At 38.6% G+C, this 20,036-nt stretch overlaps 1 protein-coding gene across 1 annotated transcript in view; it reads right to left on the reverse strand.

Moving 5' to 3' along the window:
* The window catches only part of TRPC6 (transient receptor potential cation channel subfamily C member 6), a gene marked incomplete at both ends in the record, with an annotated part of 99,218 nt that overhangs the window by 13,857 nt on the left and 65,325 nt on the right, over positions 1-20,036 (reverse strand). The window contains 6 exons of the mRNA XM_084271844.1: positions 639-903; positions 4,240-4,467; positions 6,285-6,498; positions 10,559-10,723; positions 12,071-12,256; positions 19,105-19,879. Of these exons, the coding sequence (XP_084127970.1) occupies positions 639-903; positions 4,240-4,467; positions 6,285-6,498; positions 10,559-10,723; positions 12,071-12,256; positions 19,105-19,879 (1,833 nt within the window). The remainder of the gene's footprint in view (positions 1-638; positions 904-4,239; positions 4,468-6,284; positions 6,499-10,558; positions 10,724-12,070; positions 12,257-19,104; positions 19,880-20,036) is intronic.

Here is a 20,036-nt window from a genome sequence, read left to right on the forward strand (position 1 = left end):
TCCCAACCTTCATGTACCTAAGCAGTTCTTCCTTGTTTGTAAAAGTCAGATGTCACAAAGCTCCCCTCTGCATCAGCACATGTGTTAGGAATTTACTGTCACTGCCCTCTAGAAATGTCCTGAACTGCTTGTACCCTTCTGTGCTGTTCCTTCAGCAGATACCAGGGTGGATAAAATTTCCCATAAGGACCAGAGACTGCAAGTGTGACTTCTTCCAGTTGTCTGAACAAGGTCTCATCTACTTTGCTATGTGATTAGGCATTCCACAGCAGGCATCCATTACAACATGATGGTCTTCCCTCTAATCCTGATCTGTAAATCTTGCTGTCTCATCATTTACCCCTAGGCAGAAGTACAGGCACTCCTGCTGCTCTGTCACATAAAGGCTAACTACATCTCGCCTTCTGAGCCTGTCTTTCCTGATCTATCACGGTATTCTTGGGATCAAGAGTTCACTCTCTGATTTCAAATATATCCTTTAAGCACCAGAACATCAGAGAAAATTACTACTTAATCCCAGACAAAGACATTTTTGAGAGATATATAAAAGAATCAGTAAACTTAACCCATACAGTGGAAGCAACCAACTTTCCATAAAAACAGCCCACAAGCATTACCATTTAATTGGTTGTACTTACGTTGTGAATGCTTCGTTTTGCTTTGCTCCCAGATAATAGGAATAGAGATTAAACATCCCTATCATGAAAGCCACAAACACCATGATAAATATCACCATGAACTTGAAGATGTCTTTCACAGTTCTGCCAAGTGATATCTGCAGTGGTCCAAAGCTTTCATTAGCTGGTAAGATGTAGGCTATTCTGGAGAAACTTAATACCACCGCAATGGCATACAGGCCTTCAGATATGATCTGAGGATCAGAAGGATCCCAGTTTATTCTGGCTAGAAACAAAAGATGAGAATTTCAGTCAGTATTTCAAAGTCTACCTTAGGCTGTTCACTGAAGTACTCTCTTTTGGTGAGTAAAAACTGGCATTGAATGCCATGGTGCTATGCAAATTTAGAGCAGGCAAGATGTAGTCTTAATCCTTTTTCCTTTACCGTATATGGCATCCTGCATTTTCAGATATTTTCACAATTCTAAGACATTGCTGTCTAAAAATAAGGAGCAGTTATGTTCTACCCTTTCAATCTTGAACACATAGAAAATCTATGGGATATTATTCCACCTACTACACTAGGGCTGGGGAAGGACTTTACGTTTTGACTTATGTTGTACTGTCTTTTTATTATACCTTCATCAGAAGTATAATTTTTAATTGGAAGAAACCATGAGTGGGCTTCAGTTGAGATTAAGGTGTCTAGAGACAACTATCCAAATGGGAGGTACAGTCAGCACAGCCTAATGAGCACCTGGAGCCTGATGCAGAGACCTGAACAAAGACATTAACTGCCATGTCAGATGCCCAGGGTATCCAAGATTATTTGTACAAGTTTGTGCAAGGTCTTTTTGGAGCAGCACCTTGGCAATTCAAATGTCACCAGTCACTTATATTTGGCCAGTTGAAGTGAGACAGGTAGCACTAAAACTATTTCACAGCTCTATTGACTGTACCCATTAGATGTCCACTGATTATAAAGCTGGGCTGTAACACCACTGAAGTAACTTTTTTGGACTTGAATCTCAACCTATTAGAGAATGCAACTAAAATTCAGCTTAGAATGTTAGGTGAGGAATGTTGAATAAATTAAATCAGAAATGTGATTTGTTTGAACTATCCAAAATGAACTTTTTTGATGTGGGGATCTGGAATCATTAAATGCCACTCACAACTCCAAAACTATGGAAACAATGTTTCTCTACTTTTTCTATTTACTCCATCTTTTTACTCATAGAGAAATAGTAATAGCCCTTTCCTGATATACACATTTCTATCACCTTTTCTATTGTTTCTATCAATCTCTTCTGTTGAAGATACTTCATTTGTGTGAATTACTAGAACATCCTTTGGATCATGAGTGAATGTGACACCGTTGTTGATGAGGAATACATTCAACTCTACAGGGGAACATTCAGGTTCAAACCTGTAGAAATACTTATAGAAAGGTGTCAGAAGGAGAAACCCACAGCAATAGCATTCAGGATACTTCCTACATGAAGATTAAGGCATCCTCCTGTGAGGTGGAGGCTTAAGTTCAATTCCCTCCTGTGCTTCAGGAAAAGGGAAGAGGTTAACCAGGGACAGCTTTACTACATCCCAGAAGACTGCTGTTGTCTGTGTTTATCCTACTATAAATGCTAAAATTTAAACAAATAATTTGTACTGCAATGAAGGCAATCACTGGCATTTGAAAAAACTCTAATTTAAGATGTTAACTAACAAATAAATGTTTAATAAAGTATCAGAAAATTATACTCTTTACGGAGCCTACTGCCATGCCAGTATTCACATATCATGACAAGTTAATGAATGACTCTGTAGGCATAACAAGGCTCACTTAGCACATATTCATTCTCCTGTTAGCCACTCTGTGTTTCTTGTAGGTGTGTGTATATTCTTTTGTTTATTGAGCTCCTCACTGAAAAGCCTACTACACACCATACTCAAATAAGAAAATGTCTGTATGGCAAAAGACTGCATATTTTCACATAAGCAGACACACCTACATCAGCTTTACCTCAGACTTCATGGATAACTATATAATCAAAGATGGCAGATGTTTCAGTATGGGCTAGAAGCCAGGTGTCTTTTAGGTTTACAGGTGAGCTGTACTATCAAAGAAAGTCTGAGGTGGGAAGGGACTTCTGGAGGTTATCTGGTCCAATACCCCTGCTCAAGAAGGGCCACTTAGAGCCAGTGGCCCACGATCATATTGAGATGGCATTTGAATATCTCCAAGGGTAGAGACTCCACCACCTCCCTGGGAAACCTGTGCCAGTACTCAGTCACAGAAAGGAGGTGTAGCCAGGTGGGTGTTGGTATCTTCTCCCAAGTAACAAGAGGAAACGGCCTCAAATTGTGCCAGGGAAGGTTCAGATTGGAGAGTATGAAAAATACTTTTCACCGAGAGGGTTGTTAAGCATTGGACCAGGCTGCCTATGGAAGTCACCGTCCCCAGAGGTACTTAAAAGACATGTAGATGTGGCTCTTAGGGACATGGTTTAGTGGTGGACTTGGAGGTGTTAGGTTAATGGTTGGACTCGATCTTAGAAGTCTTTTCCAACCCAAATGGTTCTGATTCTATACACTAAAAAATGGGTCAACTCTGCTTAAGTGCATAACAAGGACAGAACTCATGGCTGAAGTCAATGGAAACTTCCTTGCCAGATGATACAGTATTACATGGCATAAATGAGTTACAAGACTTGTGCTTGTCACACCCAGGAACTGTGAACGTAAACAGTCCCTGTTTGCAAATTCTTCTAGTGGCTGTCACTGAAACTCAATTAAAATTTAACTAACTGCTTTTATAAGTTATGTGATTTTTTTTAACTTTGCAGTAAAATTTATAGGACTACAGTTTAATGGGTTTCAGAACACATACATTAATTGCTTGGCTTTTTAGACAGCCTGGAAAATGAAGAAATGCAACCCTATCAGAAATAATATTTGAGGCATTGAATAGAGATAAAAACTGATGCAATTTAGTATCTAGAGAAAAATATCTAATAAAGGCAAGAGAGATGTGGCAGTGTTGACAGTGAACACAAGTAAACAGGGTATTTTTTTTCTCATTTGGGCGAAATAGCTTCTAGTAAATTCTTACTGACTAGAAGCAAGTTTATCAACATTTTTATCTCTCACTAGTAAAGAGAGAGGATTGAGAAATATTAAAATAATGTAACAGAGTCTCTGTGCAAAGAATATAAAAAGAATACATTGGTTATGTTGGCAAAGCAGGTTTAAGAATTTCCTGGATCTCATTTCTGAGTTCTGCCCCTGCACTACAGTATGTCACGTTGGCAGTTGTGTTTGCAGGATAGCACTGTGTAAGTGCACAGATGGAATAACCTGGAGTAAAATAATCTTCAAAAGGGGTGGGGTGAGAGTGGGATTATTTTGATCTCAGATCATTTCAGTGCCTGATGTCTAGAACATTCCCTAAAGAGATGTATAAGCATAGCCAAGGGAACTGGACATAGTATAGTAGGTATGAGAAAGAGAAGGAGGAGTGGGAATTTGTTAAGGAGTACACTGTGGAGATAAGTATTGGAGACTTCTTAGCAGCAAATCAATTAATCTTGGCTCCAAAGTCTTAATTGTGCAATCAACTCACCCAAGGTGTAGTATTTTATGTTGGGCTCCAGTGTTGGACTTGTCAGATCTTTCATGTTTGCATCAACGAAGTTCTGGGCTCTAGATGCATGCCAAAATGCCATAAATCTTGCTATGAATGATGCGGCAAAAATTGCTAACATACCAAAATCAAGCATATTCCATAATTCAAAAAGGTATTCTTTTGGACCTTGAGACCAAATCTCTTTACATTCAGACCAGATCATGCCTGTATAAGACAGAACAGAAAAAACAGTTGATCTTTTACCTTCACATTTATTTTATTTGGTATATTATTATGTATAGGATCTGCTGTAGCTCAAAACCATTTTGGCCAGTGGGAGGTTGAACACAAACTAAAATCCTGGAACTTGCCAATTCATATACATTCCAGTACTTCTTTCTTGTGTGGGTAATAAACACAATCCTTCACAGTGCTTTTCCTGTACAACTGCAACAGCTTTCAAAGAGAAGAATAGGATGTCAGTGTTACCATCAGTTACAGAAAGAGAGTGGAAGAGCAGAAATTCTCTGGCATGATCATATAGTGGTAGAACTAATAACAGAACTCACATTTTCTTATTTGCAGAGTACCCTGGGTATAGTCTGTTTTACTCAAATTGCAAATACATATGACAAATGAGCATGAAATTAAGAATCAGACATAATAATTCTTCAGTATAGCAAAGGTATATGTTTGATTCATAATTATTCCGTTAATAATAAAATATAGGAATACAGTATTAGTTTATGGAATCCTATTTATTGAGTAAATTCTCTTCTTTTTTTCAGATAAATTGTATTTAATCATGAACGATGTATCCACAATTCTAACACAAATTAATAAAAGCCTGAATTGGAATATTGTCATTATTTTTTCCACTCATAAAAATGTCTGAAGGAACTTTTTATCATTTTCAGATAAGGACAATTATAATGTTAATAACAGTGATTAAACTCAATGCTACATTTGTATGCACTGAATTAATTTTTCATAAACCATCTTATTCATGACACTGAAATAAATAAAAATAGATTGAATTAGCAAACTAGAACTTCAAATTGGAAAATTATTATTTGTTTCTTTGTTATCACATGAAAACACTAATATTTATAGAAAATTTGGATATCTAACTGACATTCCCATAATAATTATATTAATTTGTACACAGCTATATGGATGAAATAAATAAAGATTGCCAATTATTTTAAAGCTTTAAAAATAAGCTGTTCAGGTTCAGAAAGTTCATAAAAGCAAAATATTTTAAATGCACAGGCTCTTGAATGGGAACAGATTTTACTTAGCTTGAATTTGACTTTCCCGTATTATTGACTTTAGTAACAACCAGCAACTAGATCTTTAAAGTATTTGGGCATCTAAACTCCATTGGAATAAATGGTATTAGGCTTGTAAATATGGATCAGACAGCTAAAATATTTTTGAAGGTCTGTACCCATGTTCTTCTGCTGACTAGTAATGCATCACTGAATAGAATGGGTTAGCTCAGAAAACTATTCATAGTATTAATTTCATCCCTATGTTGGGATGGAAAAATCTTCTGCTGAATATTCAGGGTCTTTATTCTGCTTCTCTTTTGTCAATAATTCATTCAGCTATATGCTATGAATTCTGCAAACATACTTTCAAAATAAGTTAATCTTAGCAGAAAGAGACACTTGGGACACAAAAGTCCTTAGCCCATGATGTGGAAGTCTTTCCCCTTGGGAGTTGCTACAGTCTGATTCAAACAAAACCCCTGAGTAACTGGTGGATGGTTGCCTTTGGTATTTATAAAACTGAATTTATTCGTATTCATGTGATGCAGATTTCACCTCAGTCCACCTAAGTCCTTAACCTGAATGTCTGTGATTAACTAGGCACATGTAAATCCTGCTGACATCTAAAGCCACTATGGGAATGCCACCAGTTGAATCAACTCCCTCTCTTGCAATTTTTAAACATAACATTAATAGCAAAAGACTAAATAAGTGTCCAGCTTCACTGAATTCATAGCAAGACATACTTAAGCAAAAATTAATCTTTACCTATTACCCAAGAAATAATGAGCATCTCCATCCATGAGAAACAGGATGTTTTCATCCGAAACAGCTGCTTTACGTTGCCTGTTGTTTCATTAGGTCGGAGTTTGGTGCCATCAAATCTGTCAGCTGCATTCATGACAAGCAGACCAAGAAAAATGGTGAAAGAGGCTGCATGGGCTACAAACTTCATAAATGGTCCACGCATTATCCTCCCCAGCTGCAACAGAGGTTATGAAACACAAGGATAGAGCATTGCCTTCTTCCAAAATAAAAACGTGTAAAAAGAACAGTAACACAGAGAAACACTGATTTTTCCATACCAAACAGGAACAAATATTTGGAAAAATTGGCATACTAAGATACCATGCTGACAGTCACTTTTAAAAGTTTCTACTTATTTGCTGCTTTCAGAGGATTAATCTATCCGTTTCACCATATATGTATTTTTACCTCAGTGTTTTTAAATAATTCTGTAATTGTTCTGGGGCATCTGTGTCTGTTATAGGTTATGAAAAGAAAATTTTATTATAGTTTTAGAATTCTTATAGAATTTCTTACACACTAGTCAGCTCTATTAGGCAACAAAGAAAAAAAGACTTTGACACGTACTAAAATAATTCAATTACCACCAGGAGTAAATTACGACTAAAGAATTCTGTCTCCTTACTGACAGGTTACTCAATTTAGCACAGTTATTGTTCAGTTTTCCCAGCTTATTTTCTTCTATCACAAAAGTCATGAGGTTATATTTATAGCTCTGTAGGTTTTGTTATGTTTATAGTTCTGAAGTGTCTTAAATTAATCCTTGACTCCTTCAATGCAAATGTTCCCAACTCTCTTATGTCTAAGAACTTTAAAATGGTTTAGCACAACACTTAAAATATCTGCAAGTTTCATACAAACTCATACAGGGCTGAACTTTAAGCAATTATTTACTTTATTTTTGAGGATGCCTGCATTAATAGTAAAAGTCTTTGCTTGTTCACTTAGTTAGCACCAGCAGAAAAATACTTTTTTATCTTAGATGCAGACAATATCTGCATCTGATAAAAAATTCCTTGGGAAGAATTGAAAGCAAGTGTCACGGATCTGAGCTGAAACATATATCAATCTGTGGTCTGGAAAAGGGAGGGGAAAGCAGAAAGGTGAGTTATTTCTATTTGTAATTTTGCTACACTTATTTCAATATCAAAGTTGCAGTTTTGTTGTCCTTTCAATCAGCTTTTACAGAAACATTGAATAACAGGGTGCAGCCAGGGATGTGATGGTAAGGTCTGAAAACCAGATAACACTAAGAAATCTAGACAAGAAGATACTGTTAAAGGAACACTGTCAAGGTTAGCAGGCACAAAATTTGATCTACTTTCTCCTTTTTATTATTTTGCAAGCATGTACCATTTGTTATGTTTCCCACTCAACAAAATTAATTTAACTTTTACTAACTAAAATATTCCATCAGCCTCATGAGACAAACTTCAACAACCAATTATTTTGTGTGAACTATAAAGAGAACAGGTAATCATCATGGGGAAAGATTTTATTTCAAGCTAGCAAGGAACAGTCATAAACAGCACACAATAAAGCAGAGCTGGAAAATGATGAAGTACCTTGACAGTGTCCCTTTAAACGAATTATACTTGCATTGATGAATGCAGGTGAGTTAGGAGATAGAGGCCAGAAGGAGACATAGCCAGAAGAGAAGAAAAAGTCCTGAGGGAAGTAACGTTAATATACCCCTTGATTATAAAAATTAAAATAAAAATTGTGGTTTAACCTGGCTGGGAGCTAAAACAAGCCCATAGCCTTTCACTCACTCCCCCCAACAGTGGGTTGGGGGGAAAGAATCAAAAAGAAAGGGGTAAAACTCACGTGTTGATATCAGTTTCATGGGAAAGGAAAAAAAAATTTAAAAAAGGAATATATAAAAGAAGGGATGCACAGCACCATTGCTCACCACCTAGAACCAACAGGTTCAGCAGGTTCCTGAGCCATGTCATCTCCTGGCAAACCCCTCACTTATAAACTGAGGATAGCTTCATGTGGCATGGAATATCCCTTTAGCTGGTTTGAGACAGCTGCCCAGATTGCGTCCCCTTTCAGCTTCTTGGGCAGTTCCTGGGAACTTTAAAGGATCTTGTCTCTTGAACCTTGGCTTATAAAAGCTACTCTGAAAAGCTACCCTTCTTGGCAGGGAAGTGTGAGAAGCTGAAAAGTCCTTGACTGCTTGGCAGCAACTAAAACATCAGTGTGTTATGAACATGATTCTCATCCCAAATCCAAACCACAGCACTATAGCAGCTGCTAGGAAGAACGTTTTACTCCATCTCAGCTGAAAGCAGGACAAAAAAATTAAGACTGAACTCCTAGCACCCCCCCCTCCCACCCATTCAGAGGAGACAGGAAAGTATCTTTTACATATCACAGAATCACAGAATCATAGAATCACAACGTTGGAAGAGACCTTTGAAGATCATCAAAGTGAATTCCTGCCAAATGAACAGGACTTTGTCCACATATTTATATTAAATTTCTTCCAGATCTGAAACTCTCTCTCTGTGGTCCAAGCTCAAATTAATTTTTCCCTAAAGAAGGAACTGGTCAGCTACACAGGTATCTGAGATGTTGCAAATGTCATAAAAGACATTTTTGCCTTTCTCAGAGCCATGGCATGAGAATACAACTCCACTGCGAGCTGTTTCTTTCACCACAAATTCTGTATTTTCTCTCTCTACTATCACTGTGCCCTAAGTACCAAACATAGAAAAAGAATGGGTACTTTATCTTGGTCAGAGGAGAAGATATTTATAAAATTCCATCAATTCACACAGAATGATAAGAGAGTTCTGTATCAAAGCCATCCTATCTTGAAATTAAGCAGTGAACATTTTTGTTTTGAAAAAACAGAAGAATGAGTAAAGCACAAGACAAGGAACGGAAGCTGGTGAAAAAAAAGTGAATTACATTTTACATTTGCAGAATATAAAGAAGCAAAAAGCATTCAACATAAATCAACCAATGAGGTGATTAAATAGCAACAGAGGAAGTGAAACTTTAAAGGATGTTGTCCCTCGAACCTTGACTTAAAAAAGCTACTCTGAAATAGCTTTTTCAAAATGTATGATGTTTCAAAATTACTTTAATATCCAATAAATCACTGAAAAGGAAAATGACTAATAGACAAGTCACTCCTGTAGTTGAAAACCAATTACTGAAGTACACTGAATCTCAAGGTGTGTTTTAAGACAAAAGTATTCATAAAAATCCTAGTCACCATACAGAAAAGTGAAAATGAGATAACTGATTTTTACAGTCCAGACTGAAATGAAAAATATGGCAAAATATGGAAAGACCCGCCTTTCTCTGAGTCTCAGAGGACAGGAAAATGAAAGCAAACCACAAGACCTCAGTCCTCTCTTTCAATCTTCATCTCCCCCTTAAATCATTGTATGTGCACAGGATTCAACCTGCTAAAATCATGGATGTTATGCTATAGCCTGTCGAATAATCCTTACAGGATTCTGTATACTCTCCAGGGAAGTTTTCTGTCAGTGTCCATTTAAAATGGATAGTGACCACTTCCCCACAAAGTTCAGAGGTAAGAGCTTACAACCTGTCTTCAGTGGAAAGGCTTTCCATGGCACACATCATCCGAACCAGCTTCCAACGGTAGCATCCAAATACAAACAGCAGATTATAAATGGATGCAGGGGAGGCTGTGTGACTGAAACTTGATGAGGATTAGCAGTGACTTGACAAGCCAACACAGTTCACTTTGACTTCTAGAAAACTGATGATGATTATTTTAATTTCTGGCACTCATGTTTAAGTGACTTTATCTGTTAATCTATTATCAGAAATAAAATTGCCTTTGAGGTAACTGGAATCAACCCACAGCTTGTACCTAAGTCTAGCTCTAAATCAGTGGGAAATGAGGATCCCCTGCATCTGCCTAACTAAGGCAACAAGTAAACTAAAAATAGTTTGAGTCATTGTTTCGAATTTACAGTTTCTACAAGGCAAATCTTGCTCAACCATTGTAATTTAATTTACAATACATTGCATTTACCACAGTGCAATTACCCATTTCAATTACAAGTGTCAGAACATGCAATCCTGCAGCCACTCCAGTATAACTCAGTTCTAAAATCACACAGTTTTGTAGTATTATTTAAGCACACCAGTAAGTGATAGTCATGCTTCATCTTTGACAGACAGGAATCTACATACAGATGACTCAGGAGTTAATAAAAGGCCACCACAGGATTTCTCAGACTGACCTTACTGCAAGGAGCAATCCAGTAAGCCATTGAAAGGAAAGGCAGTCCTACTGCAACAGCAAGAACAACCAGAAACTTCACTGCCATGGTCTGCTGCCTCAAACCCGACAAATTCTCATACCAGATGGAAAGAAGTTGTTGTTGGCAGTTTGGATGTGCTACAAACTGGAAGAAAAGGAGCACAACAAAGTAACATTCCTATCAGAGTACCTTTTATTACAGTAAAAGGTGCATGAAGCGCATTAAGAATGTGGGAACAGCACCAACTCAACTTCTATTCAAAGGAGCATTAACAAGGGTTTAAAAAAAAGTGTTTTGATAAGCATAATTTCCCAGCATGCAGGCATATTGCCATCAGCAACAATAAATCCTTCAATTAAAAAAAAATGGGGTTTTATTGACACTGTGTTCAATCACAAACTAATAATTTCAACCTAAGTGTAATTAATCATAAATGTTATCTGGTCAAACTCCTTCTTTTCTTCCCCTCACAAACACATAAATTCTCCTCATATACAAATGTTTAAGATTTGTATATTTGGTCCATACTAGATTTTTAAGAATCCCCATTCCTGTTCTTTTTTTTTTTTTTAATTTGTTATTCTGATCCATTTCATTCTATAGCAAATGTTTTATCAAAGATCCTGTTACTCTGTCAGGAGAAGTTGTACTTTAGGGTAGCTTGCTTCTGAAGTGCAAAAGTCCCTGAACTGTATCCTCCGTATCCTCTTGACCTTCAAGTAGTACAAACTTCATCATGCAAATCATTTCGCTGTGGTTCACACACATGTGGCTTGGAACTTTACAACTTATATTACCCAAGAGAAGTTTTATGGGTCTTGGTGCAGCTACTAACTCAGCTGTTTGCACTGAGTGCTTTTCATATGCAGACCAGAGTATTAAACAGACAGCAGGAATGGAAATAAGCTAAAGAAGGGATGATAACTCCTGTATTCAACACTGGCTGTAGCCCACTGCTCTTCACAAGTGAGAGCCGCAGTACTGCTACTCCTAGACTGTGTCTCTGATCAAATATATACCTCCTGTGAGATACTCAATTTCCCTAAATTTTCTCAACTTTCTGGGTAAGGCACACCAGCTTGACAAAAATGTGTATCAATATTTGTTATCAAGCAGCACACAAGACTTCTGTGCTATCCTCTGGTTTTTTATTAAATCTTATAATTTTCCAGGCTGTGGAAGTAGTGTAAATGTCTTCCATCTTTTTTTTTTTTTTTAAACAGATTAAAACTAAATCCAAGTAAATATCTAACACTTTGCATATAGTTACAAATGTTTGAGAGCCATTTGCTCTCATAATCACTGTAAACAGTATCTAATGTATCTGTTTGTTTATATTGCAAGGTATCTGGGACAAGGATTCTTTTGTTTGTAAAATACACTGTGCAGAAGGGCCTAAATATCCATTTAAGTGTCAGAGGCTACCAAAACATAAACATTTAATCAATACCACCATGACGACACGTCTGTTTGATCAACATAATTGCTTACTTTTTTAACTTCATACTTAATGGCAAGTTTTAAGCGGCTAAGGCTGGGGCGACCATGCTCTCCATTATTATGGCTCATCTCTACATCACCATTCAAAATAGCTTCCACTTCTTCTGTATTTCTGCACAAATCAAGGAGTCCAACCACAAAATCCTTGCATTGCATAGACAATTTCTTGTAATCATTCTAGAAAAGGAAAAAAGAAAGAAGATAAGTTGTTGTTTAGACGTAACATGAGAAATAGTTCTACATCCCAGCTACAGATCTGTGAGTATCAGTAGTTTGTTTGCATCTTGTTATGGTTTGGCTGTGGGGCTGTTTTTTTCTGGTAGACTAACAGCACTTTGTAATCAGGCATCTATTTCCCCAGAACATTCAAAGAGTGGGATTCACCTCAGCATGGCTACCTTGGACATCTACAGTATCAATTTTTATATGTGAGTTGCTTTGCTACACTTGCTTTAGAGCCAACTTAAAGTAAAAAAAAACCAAAAAAAGCTCTCCAAAAAACAAACCCCAAAAAACCTAAACCATTTCAGAAATACTGTATGACATATCTTAATGACTATTTCAATTTGAGGTAAGTAGCACAGGGGAAATTTTTCTATTCACTGACTGTCAGAGAAATCTAGATAACTAGCTCAGAGGTACAAAGTCGAGATCTCAGTTCGACAAGATGAGTATCCTAGAGAGAACACATCTAAACAACTTCCCAACCTCCCTGGGAATTACATAAATATACTGAATTTCTTAGACCTTGAATTATTCTTGTAAATCTTATCCTTCTCATTTTCAAACACTTCGCTGTGTAAGCCAAAATGTTGACCTACACCTGCAAGTTCAGTCCCTTATTGCTTTAACTACCAAATATTCTTCTCAATCTTCACTGTTTTCCAAAAGGCCTAAGTCAAAGCAGAAAAAGGTATTGTGATCATTGCAACCCGTAGTTCATTTAACTTTTAATTCCTTAATTGCAGCTGCAGTTGGGTCATAAATATGAATATAGCTAGACAGATAGGCAGTTAAATGGATATACAGATGTATATATAAAGCTTATACAGATGTATATATAAAGCTAAAACATGTGTACAGATATATTTCCTCTGTTCTTGAGCTCACAAGGGATTTACTCATGCATGTGTCAACAACTTCTGATGGTTTTGTGATCTCTGCAAATTTTAATGTCTTTAAAAGATTAAATTACTATAGCATCTTACCCAAAGAATAAAAAAACCCCAACCACCATGCCTTACAGGACTGCTCATATAGTCTTTATTTTCCATGCTTTCACTACAGTGACACATTTCCCCCTCTTCTGGTGTGTTCTTCACAGCATTCCCTCTTCCCCCACTCCTAACTCTCTGCTTAGTCCCTTCTTTTTAATTACTTCCTTCCTACTAAACGCCATCTAACACACCCCACAGAAGAGAAACCATTATTTTGAGTATACAGAATACCCCAATTGATTTGTCGAGGGTGTACTACATGCATGTTTGTGTTTATTACCCACAACAGCACAATATCAGTTTATTACTTGTATATATTAAAGGCTTGTATCCAAGTTTTACATTTCACTTATATGGATGCAAACATTCACAGACAAATAGTTATAGACACTATTGTACTTTTACATGTAACTGCTAGTGATTTATTTTTTTAATAATGTAAGCACGATAGCTCAGTTCTGTCATAAAAAGAGAAAGGAATGTTAATGTCATTTCACTACAAAGACAACAGAAGCTAAATACTAAAACTAACCATTTTGTGGCATGCATGCGTTATATTTTATTACTGTATTATTTATTTCCCCTCTCTTGATAAGAATAACCAAAATCTCGACTTCTTGGCACTATAAAAAGACATTTTTTTGAGAGCAATAAATCACCTTCTGTTTGGCTTTCATTTTTTTGTAGCAGTAGCTAAGATAACATTCAGTATTCAAACATTTTAATACAGAAATATCCTATTCAAAATGAAAGGAAAAGTAGCCCTTTGAGACTCACAAAGGAAAAACACAGCCACCCTATTCTCCCCTGTACAATTAGGTACCATGAACTGTTCCAAACTGATATCTGACCCTTGAACATCACATGAAAAAAGGAGCACTTTTCAATAAATTTAGGAATAATATAATTTGGCCTTCATAGATACAAAAAAATATTGTAATATGTTTCTAATATATCAGTATGTGCCTTTTTTCTTGTAGGACATCCATATATACATGCATATTCCCACAGTGGTTTCCAGCTCTGGTGACTGACACATGACATGGATTTTCAAAACAGCATGTGAGGTGCCCATTACTTCATGGTGCAGTCCAATGCCTCTGGGGAGTCTCAAAATAAAAAGCATGTAAGATCATTTATTCAAATTAAGAATATGATTTTTTCTGAGTGTAGTCAGTCCTATTTAACAAAATGAATACTGAATGGGCACTTTTTAAAATAAGCAGATACCCCCATTCACGCTTTGAAGAATTACCCCTTCTGAACTCAGGTTTGTGCACAGTACCACAGTCTACATTAGCACCCAGTAAAGTCATCCATAAGCTCCACCAGTTTATTTTCTCATTTGAAACCACCATGAAACAGCTTCCCCTCCTGTGAAACACTGCCACAGCTGTGATCAGTGGAGGAAGCAGAGCCCAGATCTCCTTGGCAGTCAGGTTACAGCAAAGGAGCTTTGGTGACTTGTGCAGTGCTCAGCATCACTGTCATCGCCCCAACCGCAGCACGGGACATCTCTAACAGCAGAGTCAGCTGAAGGCAACTCTTGTCCCTGCCCATGCTCCAATTCTCAGCTTCTGGTCTTGAGACATAGTCACTTCTGAAGAATTGATCCTCCTAGGGAGGACAGATGGGATGATGATGTCCAAACTGCTAAGGGGAGATGTGTCAGGGTCTGAACACAGGAAGGTAGCTCTACCCAGGCAATTTTGTTTCTAAGAAATCAAGTGTGTTAATTTGCAGAGACTCCTGCATATGCAGCCTTTTGCCCCTTGTCTCCTTGGTCCAGTTCAGTGTGTAGTTACAACAAAAATGATTAACACACTTTTCTCACTGTCTCAGTGTGTCTGTCACGCATGCCCAGAAAGTTCCCACTCCCCAGAGCCTCCCATGTCTCTTACCATTGTGAGCCATGGGAACACAGCAATTTAACTTACTTTTGAAAATGGCCAACGGCACACGGATAATTCCATGAGTTCTCCTTTACTGCAAATTGTAAACTTAATGAATTAAAAGAAGTCGTCCTGGGAGACTTAAGAAAGTAGTTAGCAATTAAATTACAGTTGGAGGCTCCAAAAGGAATCAGCCTTAATTCTGCAATCATGCACATGTGTGCTTTATTTTAAGGATGTGACAACATTGTTTCAGGGCTCCTCAGCAGTTTAGGAAAAACCCTATTTTGCAAAATTTTTGCCACATCGAGGATGAGGGGGCAGCACTGGGTGCTCTGACCCTGCAAGGGAAGATGAGGATTTGGGATGAGTGCTGTGGGGGATGAGGAACCAGGGGAACAAGATGCTGGTGACAGATGAATGACAAGAGGGGTGACAGTGGCTGCTGCTGAGGGCAGTCACCTGTCCTTTATGCTAAGAGCAGCTTCAGGCTATCTTGGTGTCCCAGGTAAGGGAGCAAGCAGCTTACAGCCACTCTGAAAACCTCAGTTGACCATGATCTTGCCTTAGCTCTGACCACATGAGCAGGAGAGCAAAAGAACACAGCTGTTTCTTCCAGAAGAAAGGGGCCTTCTCTGTGCAGCCTCCTCCTGTGCCTGGGGTGGAAATACTCTCAGGGCACAGGCTGGCACTGAACCACACATGTGAGATGGAGCAGTGCTCCAGACGTGGCCCTGCTTAGTGAACTGTAGAGGCCAAGACACTGCTACATGAGTATATAAGAATTCTTCCTTTACAAGTCATCCTCTACTTTTTTCTGGTTTCACTCCTAATACAGAATGATCCTCCAAAACAGTTATAAAAACAAAGCCTGCAAGGAAACATAACAGGCATGTAATGTGAGATGACACCGCTACAGGTTTGAAGAAAGGAGTTTATTCCAGAGAATGGTGGTTTCCACGAATCATGAGATTTCCTATTCTCTGTGAATTGGTTTCACGGTCAGTGTTATGTATAACATTAACTGTAGGTGTAAGACAGGAGAGAGAAGTGATTTCTAAGATTTACAGGTCATTAAACAATCAGCATCAAGAGGCTGATCACTAACCCTTTCCATTGCCTCTGAGAAAGACCTGGAGCCACTGGTTGCTGTAGGCTCCCCTGAAACAGTACCCCAACAGCACTATAAAAGAGCTGACTTTTAAACCAATGTATTACCAGAAAGTTCAATTTTCATTTAGGTAAGGTTTGAAATACTTTAATAGGCTCAGGTAAATCCTAGGTGGAGCTAAAGATGTGCCACATCCAGCTAATACATGCACTAAATACACTTGTTTTGATTATGCTAACACTTGTACCACCTTTTTACAAACCCCACATTTGTACTCAGGGGCTACACTATTTGTATAATTGCAGCAAACTTCTGAAATAAAGCAAGGGTAACTGTTTCAATAAACTGCAGCAGGCAGGGATATGATCTTGCAGGAGCACTAACAAGCCCAGACTCAGTGAAGACAACACCATCCATTTCCTGAAGCTTCTACTCACAACCTTTGTACTGCCCGCACTGAACCTAAGCCTGGTATTTCTCAGTCAAGCTCTCAGACTGTGCAGATATTGTAAATGTTACCAACAGTGTAAATGTTAACTCTTGTCAGTACCCATATAAAGGTGCTCATGGTCTTTAATATTTATCCAGAACTGCCACATGATTTTAGTACCTACACAAAGGTTCCCAGTACAGCTTATGCTGCCAGTCACCAGCTCCTGGTGAAACCTTACATTAAGGGAGAGTTAAATTTCCATGTCTGTACATCCCCAGCAGAGCTTGGCTGATTAAGCCCCAGCAACACAGAGCTGCTCTGCCTCTTGCCTAGTCTCCTGCTTCTGCTGAGGGACAGTACCTCAAAATCTCTGTTGCAATTCTTTATATAACAACACCCTGGGAGTAAGAGCTCTAATTTTACAGAAGGCAACCGAGGCAAAGGAGGAATTAAAAACCCTACAGTCACTCAGGGATGAGCCAGGTGATGACGAAGAAGGACCTCCTCATGGCACTCCAGGGCAGGCTGCAGATATGAGCTTTCTGAACCAGCCCACCTTTCCTCACCCATGTGCTCCATTCCCTGCTCTGGTGGCACCAGGGACAAATACTGTGCTCACTGGCTGTGTACTGCAGCATACAATTGAAGGACACTTCTAGCTGAGTGTCCCAGATAATGATTTTATTTATCTTTATAATAGTCTTCGCTTGTGTCATTCCAACTGTGGTAAACAGAGCTGTAAGTCCCTACCAATCAGACATGCTATTTATCTTAACATAGCTGTGAACTCAACAGGCTGCACTCATGGTGCATGAAAATTTTTTTCTGTTCTGTTCTAAAATTACTCCCCTCCAAGTTAATCAAGTCCTTTTGTTCACATCTTCAGCAGCTGCTAACGAGAAACAAAGAGTAAGTGGTTTAAATACTCTTCTCTGAACTGTACATAAAAGTAGTAGATGAAATCTCTGACCACCGAGGTCCTAGAGATTTCTGCCAGGGACTTCATGAGGCAGGCATTCATCCCCTGCATTAAGCTGATATGGTCTTCTCAGCATTTTTTTTATTGATACAAAATAAAAATTCTCCTTTGCTCCTATTCCAGCTGTTTAGCTGCTGTTTTTAAGATCCCCTTGTACATTCCTCCTCCTTTAACTTTTATAATGTTCTGTGATTCTTCAACCTCCCCAAGAAATATTTCAGCTTCTTACAACGGATTGGTGCCATGAAGATATATCTATAAGCACAAGTCATGTGTAATTAATTCAGAATTCCAATATCTTAGGTTGGTTGAGCAGAGACAGGTTCATGGCCTTGCAAACTGTGCCACTGCTAAGATTTACATTAAATATTGATCACTGCAACTTCAAACTCTTCTTAACACAATGGTGGAAATTATTCTCTTACTGCTTTGGAGGGGTTTGATCTGCTAGTGAAGTCTACATATCTTGCTCTGTCACAGTAGTATAATATACTAGCAGCTGCTTTCAACAGGGTCCCATAAGGTAACCCAAGTCCAAGGGATGTTAGCTAACCTAGCTCATAATGAACACTGGCAATATTTGCACAAGGCCTGACTCTGCATTTACTGAGAGCAAAACGCTTACATTCTTACTGCCTTAATGCAAATAAACTGTGGTAAATATTTTTGTAGGTTGCACTATGGTATCTATGTAACAAAAATTAACAACCCAAAGAACACTCATGTTTCAAGGATCTAAGGGACCTTGAATCCTGGGTCTCTATTTTTTTTTTCAAAATCCTGTATTTGTGAAACATTAATTCTATGTACTATACTGGAAAAGTCTTTAACTTCACAGAGTTCAAAGATATCTAACTACAGATAAGTAAATAACAGGAAGACATGAGTAGAAACTCCAGAGGAAGGCAGCACATTAAAAAAGGAAAAGAAGGGCATACTTTAAAGTCCTCTTTGTGAATAAATGCAAAGCACTGCAAGGAGTGAGAAACCTCAACTATGAGAAAATAATGAGAAACATGAGTTGAAAAGAACTGTACAATTTGTCCTGCATAAGTGACCAAACTGTACCAATTTAGTTTCTTCTTTCCTCTGTCCTAAGCCAGCTTCAGCTATGGGTTTGAAAAGCCTCCTTTACACTCCTGTCTGACAGGAAGTGGAAAATGAGTTCAGTGGCACACTCTACATAAGCGGGATGAATTACCATCAGCACAGAGCAATCAGACATTCCCAAAGATTTAAACCTTCCATGCAATAAACAGTTACATATTTTTCCACATTATCCCGCTGATTTATGAAGATGATGTTGATCTCTTACTGCTCAAGGAATGGAAGGCTGACCTTTGATTGAACTTTGCAATTCTGTGTCTGTCAGAATCAGTATCCCTCTACTCACCTTAAATTCTTTTTCAATGTTGGCGAGTACGGCTAGCTCATTGCTGAGCTCTAAGGCAGTCATTACAGGGTCTTCGCTGGACAAAGACAGATAAGCAGGGCTGGCCAGACCTTTGTAGGCATTGATTCTGGATCTAGAATGGCTGAAAGAGTCATGCTTTTGTTTCTGATTGCATTCACTGCACTTGCAGAAATAGTCATGCGGCCTGTCGATCCGAGCTCCTTTTCTCAGCAGAGTGTGGACGATCTCGTACTCGTGGCAGTGAGCCGCCAGAATGATTGGCGTAACGTCATGTGAAAACCGGGTGCCATCTTCATCGTATGCGTAGAAGTCATCGTGCTGCAGCTCCGACTGGCTGGGACTCAATGCGAGCCTCTTGCCTTCCGCAAACGCAGGATGGCTTAGGATGGCTTCCACTATCCGAACATAACCTTTGCTAATGGCCAAAAGCAACGCGTCCCCAACCCGAGACAGGTTCTCCTTCTTCAGTAGCAGTTCTGTGATCTCCAGGTGCTCATTGGCAACCGCCAGCTGTAAGGCGTTCTGCCCCATGTAGTCCACACAGTTCACATTGAGCGATGGGCATTCTTCCAGCATTTTGCGAATCACTGGAATATTTCCATATTCTGCTGCATCCAGAAAGCGTTCCTCCTCCAGAGAAAGGCTGGTTGAGTGGTCATTAAACATGTACGCCGGCCCTCGACTGGCCTGCCTCCTCCCCTTCTCCCGGAGAATGGTCTGTCGCCGCAGTGCCAGCCTGTTCTCGTTACCTCGGCTGCGGGAAAGAGAGAAATTATTAGTTCTGTTGTATGAGAGGACATATCCATTCTAAATAATAATTAATAAAAGCATTTAATCAGTTACCTGCTGGATATATTTAACGCAGCAGGGAAACCAGAAACCCTGACTTTGATGCGCTTTGTAACCACTGT

Source organism: Gallinula chloropus (assembly GCF_964237585.1).
Source record: "Gallinula chloropus genome assembly, chromosome: 1".
Classification (NCBI taxonomy): Eukaryota; Metazoa; Chordata; class Aves; order Gruiformes; family Rallidae; genus Gallinula; species Gallinula chloropus.